Source organism: Diaphorina citri, unplaced genomic scaffold (genome assembly GCF_000475195.1).
Source record: "Diaphorina citri unplaced genomic scaffold, Diaci psyllid genome assembly version 1.1 scaffold1500, whole genome shotgun sequence".
Classification (NCBI taxonomy): Eukaryota; Metazoa; Arthropoda; class Insecta; order Hemiptera; family Psyllidae; genus Diaphorina; species Diaphorina citri.
This window is the reverse complement of record NW_007378926.1, coordinates 14626-24483: the sequence shown is the minus strand read 5'-3', so window position 1 is coordinate 24483 and position 9858 is coordinate 14626. Positions and strand designations below refer to the sequence as shown.

Sequence of the window (9858 nt, the reverse complement as noted above, 5' to 3'; positions counted from 1 at the left end):
AGATCATATTCAAAGCTACCTTGAGAAGTTAAGAATAGGTTGGCGTAAAGGAGAAATCGGGAAAAATGATTTTCATCAGGAAATCGAAACGACATATCCATTTACCCACGGTAACTGAGATTCTATGTGGAAACCCGGTAGGAGGTTATAATATGACAGGTTCATGGTATAACCTGCTGAAGGAATTTCATCAATAGGTAGGACCTTTATGTCTAGCATTACTAACACGGTATAGTGCTGAACATCAGCTGGTCTATCCATAGTGATAAAACCACTGGAAACTATTGGATTGTCCAACAGTATCCAGTCGTTGAAAACATATTTGACCTTTAACCTGCCCCTTTTTGGCCCTCATGTCTCAAATCAAGCACGTTAGGTAGGACCTTTATGTCTAGCATTACTAACACGGTATAGTGCTGAACATCAGCTGGTCTATCCATAGTGATAAAACCACTGGAAACGATTGGATTGTCCAACAGTATCCAGTCCTTGAAAACATATTTGACCTTTAACCTGCCCCTTTTTGGCCCTCATGTCTCAAATCAAGCACGCATAACCTCAGATTTCCTGATGCTCATTACACGGGAATTAAAAAGCTGGGAATTAAGTATACGTGAGTCACATGTAAGCAGTTACTACGATTAGTCTCGTTAATTAATCACAAAGTGGCTTTTGATGTTAATAATTTCGAAAATAAAACCTGTAATAGAGGATGAGACACCAATGTACATACTTACAGCATACATGACATTGTATGTTTCCAAGCAGGTAATTTTCTCCCAATTGTCTTGAATTGAAGGGACATTGGAAAGACGGATAAGGAAAAAGGTTGCAAACACTAGCTAGCATTATCTGCAACAAAAAAATTAGGCATAATTAAGGCTGGTAAGTCTACGATGAAGTATATGCGCTAATATGCATCCATGTAGGTACTACAAAGTATATGGTATTTTGAACTGATAAGAACCTACTGCAAGGTAACCACTACAAATAAAGAATGATTATATCCACCAACATATCACAATATCATTACCCCCATATTACTGAGTTTTACAACACATGATCTCATTATGATGAGAAGATGTTGCTCATAGGCAGATCACATGTTCAGATTTACATGTGGACAAGTGGACATGTGAGTCGTACAATTAAGTTTCTTCCGAAGATCATCTAAATGATGTACATATGTTATTACCTCATTGTAATGGACGTAAGTAACTTGCTTGGGCCTTAGCTGATCAGGTGTACCTGTCAGGTGTACCTTGTAGTGATTGGCTGGCCTTACATACCTACCTTATTGTTGTCCTCTGGCTCTAGGGTTAGATAATCACAGAACGACTAGCAAAAGTGGTACGTCACGCGTCGCGTCGTCGTAAGAAATGTTCGGCTACTTATATCTATCTATCCAAGCTGGGTAACCTGTGGTGGGGATAAAAAAAGTGACCACAGTGGAATATTTTGGATTAGGAAAAATTTCCATTTCACATAAATAAAATACCCCTTAAGAGAATTGCCTGATGTGAGAAGAGTCAGGTTCGATTCTAGCTGGTTTGAAATTTTTTGTTTACCCAGCAATATTTCCGACCTAAAAAACCTCAGTGGTGCAGTGGTTAACGCATTGGACTTTGGATCTGGAGGTTGGATAACGATTGGAGGGTAAATCCCCCGTCACTAAAAACTTTAGCAGTGCTTTTGTTTGATAAGGTTTAAATCTCCTTTTTTGGAACTATAGGCCTTATCGTATCGAAAGAGTCGTGAGGAAGATTGAGATGGTTTGAAATATTGAAATCTAAAGAAAGGAAAAGAGGATAGAAGTTAGATAAGTGTTGAACAACGACAACAAAATCCAAATCAGATGTCCTTCCTCATAATAAGATCATTTTTAAAGCTACCTTGAGAAGTTAAGAATAGGTTGGCGTAAAGGAGAAATCGGGAAAAATGATTTTCATCAGGAAATCGAAACGACATATCCATTTACCCACGGTAACTGAGATTGTATGTGGAAACCCGGTAGGAGGTTATAATATGACAGGTTCATGGTATAACCTGCTGAAGGCATTTCAGGGAAAATCTTGGAAGTGACTCCTCAGTTCCCAGTATTACCACTTCAGCCCGGCAACTCTGACAAGGTTTTACAGCTGCAAGCTCCACCTATACTGGTGCAAGCACAAAATTCCTCACAAGAGTCAGATAATTTGAAACTAAAGACTCCTAGTCCCTCTAACCACAATAACCCACCGATTATTCAATAAGAATTTACCGAGTCTTCAATAATGTATCTACCTATTCAATAACTACATATTTTAAGTACTATTAGCATTCTTCTTATTTTCAGACGAGTTCAACAAACATTACCTGATTCAGCTAGGGATCGTCAGCTTTGGAATCGGTTGTGGAAAAATCAACAAACCAGGGGTCTACACCAAGCTGATGAACTACCAGGGCTGGCTTGAACAAACGTCAGTGGCCAAATGCAAATGGAGCCCGAAAAAAGCCTCCTACGGGCATTTTACGTATCTGGGTGGGTGATCAGGTCCTCATCTGCTACGAACTAAATGGGAATATGTTCCATTGTCCCCCCTCGTGAGGAAGATTGAGATGGTTTGAAATATTGAAATCTAAAGAAAGGAAAAGAGGATAGAAGTTAGATAAGTGTTGAACAACGACAACAAAATCCAAATCAGATGTCCTTCCTCATAATAAGATCATTTTTAAAGCTACCTTGAGAAGTTAAGAATAGGTTGGCGTAAAGGAGAAATCGGGAAAAATGATTTTCATCAGGAAATCGAAACGACATATCCATTTACCCACGGTAACTGAGATTGTATGTGGAAACCCGGTAGGAGGTTATAATATGACAGGTTCATGGTATAACCTGCTGAAGGCATTTCAGCAATAGGTAGGACCTTTATGTCTAGCATTACTAACACGGTATAGTGCTGAACATCAGCTGGTCTATCCATAGTGATAAAACCACTGGAAACGATTGGATTGTCCAACAGTATCCAGTCCTTGAAAACATATTTGACCCTTAACCTGCCCCTTTTTGGCCCTCATGTCTCAAATCAAGCACGTATAACCTCAGATTTCCTGATGCTCATTACACGGGAATTAAAAAGCTGGGAATTAAGTATACGTGAGTCACATGTAAGCAGTTACTACGATTAGTCTCGTTAATTAATCACAAAGTGGCTTTTGATGTTAATAATTTCGAAAATAAAACCTGTAATAGAGGATGAGACACCAATGTACATACTTACAGCATACATGACATTGTATGTTTCCAAGCAGGTAATTTTCTCCCAATTGTCTTGAATTGAAGGGACATTGGAAAGACGAATAAGGAAAAAGGTTGCAAACACTAGCTAGCATTATCTGCAACAAAAAAAAAAATAGGCATAATTTAGGCTGGTACGATAAAGTATATGCGCTATGCGCTAATATGCATCCATGTAGGTACTACAAAGTATATGGTATTTTGAACTGATAACAACCTACTGAAAGGTAACCACTACAAATAAAGAATGATTATATCGACCAACATATCACAACATCATAATAGGGTACCACAATATCATTACCCCCATATTACTGAGTTTTACAAGACCTGATCTCATTATGATAAGAAGATGTTGCTCATAGGCAGATCACATGTTCAGATTTACAAGTGGACATGTGAGTCGTACAATTAAGTTTCTTCCGAAGATCATCTAAATGATGTACATATGTTATTACCTCTTTGTAATGGACGTAAGTAACTTGGGCCTTAGCTGATCAGGTGTACCTGTCAGGTCTACCTTGTAGTGATTGGCTGGCCTTACATACCTACCTTATTGTTGTCCTCTGGCACTAGGGTTAGATAATCACAGAACGACTAGCAACAGTGGTACGTCACGCGTCGCGTCGTCGTAAGAAATGTTCGGCTACTTATATCTATCTATCCAAGCTGGGTAATTTCTTTTTTCAAGACCTCATACAACCAAAAGAGGAGGAGCATAGACAACCAAGAGTTCCAGAGGTACATGAATTTCAACTTTTTTTTTCTATTTAAATAATTTTAGTTTTGCTGAATTGAAGCAAGGCTAATAATTTTATTATACCCGCTTACTCTCTGTAGTCTGTAGCAAAATAAAGTTGCGTTTTAATGTTGCTAGATTTTTCTAGTGCGGCATCTATTGTTGATTTGTGATTTTATTATCCGAAATGGTCGAGTTCCCAACATTAGTGTCCGTTTTCTCTAAAGGAAAAGCAGTACCTGTGTGTAGATATCTATCTACATATCTATCCATATCTTGGTTGTCTATATGAATTCTTAGGGAATGAAAAATACGCATAGGAATTACACTGGTAGAGTAACTATAGAATGGAAAGCAAAAAATACAATACGTACATGAAATAGAAAATATTAATTTAAAAAACAAGATGGACGGTGCACTGAAAAACAATTTACAACGTTTTCAATCAAAGATACATAGTAGCAAACTAAAGAGGTTTACACACTCAAGCCATTTGCACAAACTGGCTTGCGCATGCCACTTTTTTCGGTTTGCACAAAACTGTGAGAGGAACCTGGATTTTTTTCGGTTTGTGCAAAACTTCAGGCCTGCCTTCACGCTACGATTCACTTGGGCAAACCGGCTTGCGCAAGCCAGTTTCTGCAAATGGCTTGAGCGTGTAAAAACCTTGCTAAAACAACATCTAAGAGAATTGCCTGATGTGAGAAGAGTGAGGTTCGATTCTAGCTGGTTTAAAATTTTTTGTTTACCCAGCAATATTTCCGACCTACAAAACCTCAGTGGTGCAGTGGTTAACGCATTGGACTTTGGATCTGGAGGTTGGTGGTTCGAGTCCAAGTCAAGTCAAAAAATTTATCTAGGTGTAATAATTGGGGAACGATATTTGAGACAAGCATTTAAGTATGCTTATTTGCTTAACACAATTAAAAATAGATGTTGTTTAAAACAAGGTATAATGAACACGCAATCTGCAATGTATTTCATATGAATAGCTAGATCACATGTATTATAACAAATTATATCCATCTAATTAGGTATATTAAGGCCAGCTCTAGTGAGGCCCCTACATTCATCGAAGTTGGAAATCCCTGCTTTAGAGGGTCCTTGAGTCTTCCTGCGTCTATATTTGAGGTCTACCTATCTATTTGGACAAGGAATGCTTCTTACAACCTACTTGCTTACTTTCCGAGTCAACATCACAATTGTAAGTAGTCTACATGACCATTACAAGTAGTTCTTAAGGCCAGCTCTAGTGAGGCCCCTACATTCATCGAAGTTGGAAATCCCTGCTTTAGAGGGTCCTTGAGTCTTCCTGCGTCTATATTTGGAGTCCACCTATCTATTTGGACAAGGAATGCTTCTTACAACCTACTTGCTTACTTTCCGAGTCAACATCACAATTATAAGTAGTCTACATGACCATTACAAGTAGTTCTCGCTGTTTGTCCTTATTTCAGCATCCTCTGGAAGTCACCCGTTGTGGCCAAGTGGATGAATCTATCACCAGCTTCGAAATCAAACATACGAAGATCACCAAACCTGAGGACACCAAACGAGGACAATTCCCTTGGCAGGTGAGAAGGCTTCCTAGTTAGGGAAAGAAAATAGAAAAGCTGCCTGAAAGCTTGTCTAGATTGGAGGGTAGCGCGCCTGCCTTGTCAGCTGTAGGTCGCGGGTTCTTTTACCTTTCTGGGCGGACTTCATAAAATAAGGTTCGTCCTCGGAACGGCTGACTTGCTCCTATCCTATACTAGCTGAATTCCGTCGCTTCGCTCCGGAATCCCGCTAGTTCATCCCGAGGCATGGTCAAACTTGTGGAAAAGGCATGGCCGAACTTGTAGTTATCAAACTAAAAACATAAACGAAACTCAAATATTAGGCGAGCGAGGAAAAGTTTTCTCTCCCGCAGTCTCTGCACTCTGTGTATTTCTTATGGTGATTTTAGCGATCAAAAATTGATCATATCTCAGGACCGGTTTAGATTTTCGCAAAATCCTTTCTTATTGCACACATAGACCATAAAAGGAATATTCCTACCAAATTTCAGCTTTCTAGGTGTTGTGGTTCTAGAGATAGAGCGATCAGTGTGTGAAATGTGAACTGTGAATGGATCTCGTTCTTATAATATAAGATTTCTCTCTTTGATTTCGGGACGATAAGGCCTCAGCAGCTACGGTTTCTTCAACGAACAGCTTAAAATAATAGTAAAAACTGCTAATGTGGATCTCGTTCTTATAATATAAGATTTCTCTCTTTGATTTCGGGACGATAAGGCCTCAGCAGCTACGGTTTCTTCAACGAACAGCTTGAAATAATAATAAAAACTGCTAATTTAAGGTTCGCTCTCAGAACGGCTGGTCTGCTCCTATCCTGTACTTAGTGTACTTCTCTCTTTGATTTCGGGATGATAAGACCTCAGCAGCTACGGTTTTCTTTATCGAACCGCTTGAAATAATATGTAATGAAAACTGCTAATTTGGTTGTCATAAATTCTGGCCACAGGTGTCTCTATACAGAAAGAGAAAGACTGATGGCGATCAATTTCTCGACCAATTTTGTGGCGGATCCATTATAACACGACAACATGTGTTGACTGCTGCTCATTGCTTCAAGGACAAGGATTACACATTCAACCTTCACATAGGAGATTTTGACCGTAAGGTGAGCATAAATCAGGGATTCAAGGGTCATCCAGTATTGACCCAGCTAGCACGGGTTAAGTCGGTGAGGTAGTGGTCAAGACGCTCAATTGATCATCTGGAGGGCGAGAGTTTACCCTCAACATGTTTGATAAATTGACAATAAAAATAGTAGTAGCTGAAATAAAGGAAATTTTCAGCCCTTTTTGAACACTCTAAACATGACTTTGCTATTAAAATCATGTACCTAATACTACAATTGAGAGTTTACCCTCAACATGTTTGATAAATTGACAATAAAAATAGTAGTAGCTGAAATAAAGGAAATTTTCAGCCCTTTTTGAACACTATAAACATGACTTTGCTATTAAAATCATGTACCTAATACTGCAACTAATTTTCGCCAGGCAATAGAAGATAAAGAGGAGGTGTTTCCATTCAGTGATCGTGATATTGAGGGCGAGAGTTTACCCTCAACATGTTTGATAAATTGACAATAAAAATAGTAGTAGCTGAAATAAAGGAAATTTTCAGCCCTTTTTGTCTAAACATGACTTTGCTATTAAAATCATGTACCTAATACTACAACTAATTTTCGCCAGGCGATGGAAGATAAAGAGGAGGTGTTTCCATTCAGTGATCGTGATATTTACATGCATAAGGAGTACAACAGCTTCAATGACGAGAATGACATAGCTGTCGTCAAAATTAGGGGTACCATCACATTCGGCATGTATGCTCAACCTATCTGTCTACCAGCGCAAACCTTGGCGTACAGGGATAAATATGATTGCCTCATCTCAGGATGGGGAAGGACTTGGGATAATGATCTCGGTAAGTAACGAGCAGCTCTTATGTCAATTGAAAATAATATAAAGTTTCAAATATTAGTAAATAAATGTAACACTATACCTGGCTGGGTGGTGTAGTGGTCAAGGGGTCGCCTGGTGAACAGGAGGACGTGGCTTCAATCCCAACCGAAGCATAGAGTCTTATTATTTTGCTTAAGACATTAACCATGAACCTCTAAGAGTTAGGGGGGTAGAGAATGCCTGCGGCAATAGCCTCGTCTAGTGGTTAGCACAATATTATTCAAGGGACAAATAGAAAACTGCCAGGTTCGGTTTGGGATGGACTGTAAACTACGTACTTTGTTTGACTGCCTCAACAGCTAGCAACGCTCTCACTTTGAAAGCAGCCCGTGTGGGTACTCTGAGTCAAGAGAGCTGCAGGAAGGAAGATGCCTATGGAACCCGAATCAAAGACAGCATGTTCTGTGCTGGATCATTCCAAGGTGGGGCGGACAGCTGTCAGGGCGATTCTGGGGGGCCTATTGTGTGTGATATACAAGGTAAGGAATTCCGAATTCCCTTTTCTCTTTCGATACGATAAGGCCTATAGTTCCAAAAAAGGAGATTTAAACCTTATCAAACAAAAGCACTGCTAAAGTTTTTAGTGACGGGGGATTTACCCTCCAATCGTTAACAAGCTTAAACCAAACCGTTTTAGATTTAGAGGAAAAATAGTCATTTTAAAACTGACAAAAACTCACTTCATTCAATAACACACAATTATACTTTTCTTCTTTCAGACGAGTTCAACAAACATTACCTGATTCAGCTAGGGATCGTCAGCTTTGGAATCGGTTGTGGCAAAATCAACAAGCCAGGGGTCTACACCAAGCTGATGAACTACCAGGGCTGGCTTGAACAAACGCTGACGGACTCCGTTAAGAATATTGGAGGCGTCGTTCAGAAGAAAGTCGGAGGATAAGGTCTGGAAATATTTGAAGTGGTTCTGAAAATAAAGAGAATCAGGATTGTAAGCATTGTCACGTGTGTAAGACCTTTCTACTTTTTCTTATTTTTCAGATGAGAATAACAAACATTACCTGATTCAGCTAGGGATCGTCAGCTTTGGAATCGGTTGTGGCAAAATCGACAAGCCAGGGGTCTACACCAAGCTGATGAGCTAGTGATGGGATTTCATAGCTACAATTAAGAATAACCTGTAGAAATCTTGGGTAAAAATTTTGGAGGCGTCGTTCAGAAGAAAGTCGGAGGATAAGGTCTGGAAATATTTGAAGTGGTTCTGAAAATAAAGAGAATCAGGATTGTAAGAATTTTTTTCACGTGTGTAAGACCTTTTGCATATGGAAAGCGTAGTCGCGTGACAATCATCATAATAGACAATCATACTCATACTTTTTCTTATTTTTCAGACGAGTTCAACAAACATTACCTGATTCAGCTAGGGATCGTCAGCTTTGGAATCGGTTGTGGCAAAATCAACAAGCCAGGGGTCTACACCAAGCTGAAGAGCTACCAGGGCTGGCTTGAATAAACTCTGGCGGACTCCGTTAAGGATATTGTAGGTGTTGCACACCCGTTTAGATCCGTTAATAAGAATACTAAGCATATTGAAGTTGTCGCGACAACGTACAAGAGAGCTTATACCCTCACAGGAAAATCGGGGAATACACGTTTTCGTTTTATTTCTTTGAATAATTCTTTCTATTTGTTTAGTGATGTGATTTCATAGCTACAATTAAGAATAAACCTGTAGAAATCTTGGGTAAAACTAGTTAGGGGGTAGAGAATGCCTGCGGCAATAGCCTCGTCTAGTGGTTAGCACAATATTATTCAAGGGACAAATAGAAAACTGCCAGGTTAGGTTTGGGTGTCTGTCTTAATTTGAAAATCTAGACTGTACAAGTATAATATGTATAGATTTAGAATTTATTATCTTTTCCTAGAACTATTTCTGACTAACAACCAACAACTTAAGTAGGTATTCTAATATTTCATTGGTGCAATAGTGACGTAGTTAGTAGCTACGTCAGTTTTGTTAGGTTATTCTTTGGAACTGTGATAGAATTGCATTTATTTTTCTTTCTTTAATTCCTATTTTAAATAGATATATTCCTATTTTTAAAATTATACATGTCTATTAAATTTAATTTGTTATTTAGTGTAATTATTAGGGTACCAATTACCGAATATTTTGTTGCAGGTTATAATTACTATTTTATAAATTAAAAATAAATCTAATTACTACATAAAAATTCCTTTATACATTTTAAATAATAGTTTACTATTCCATGATCAAAAGCACGAATTATTCCAATATTTATACACGAAGGAATTAAACAAAAAAATATTTGTAATACTTTTATTGCACAATAGAATATTGAAAATGTTAAT

At 38.4% G+C, this 9858-nt stretch overlaps 1 protein-coding gene across 1 annotated transcript in view; it reads left to right on the top strand.

Annotated features, from left to right (window-relative positions):
* Positions 1–8978, top strand: part of LOC103516171 (trypsin I-P1-like) — a gene marked incomplete at its 5' end in the record, with an annotated part of 32362 nt that extends 23384 nt beyond the window's left edge. The window contains 6 exons of the mRNA XM_017446943.2: positions 5474–5590; positions 6519–6677; positions 7258–7489; positions 7827–8006; positions 8247–8429; positions 8877–8978. Coding sequence (XP_017302432.1) covers positions 5474–5590; positions 6519–6677; positions 7258–7489; positions 7827–8006; positions 8247–8428 — 870 coding nt within the window. The remainder of the gene's footprint in view (positions 1–5473; positions 5591–6518; positions 6678–7257; positions 7490–7826; positions 8007–8246; positions 8430–8876) is intronic.
* Between the last annotated feature and the right edge of the window lie 880 nt (positions 8979–9858).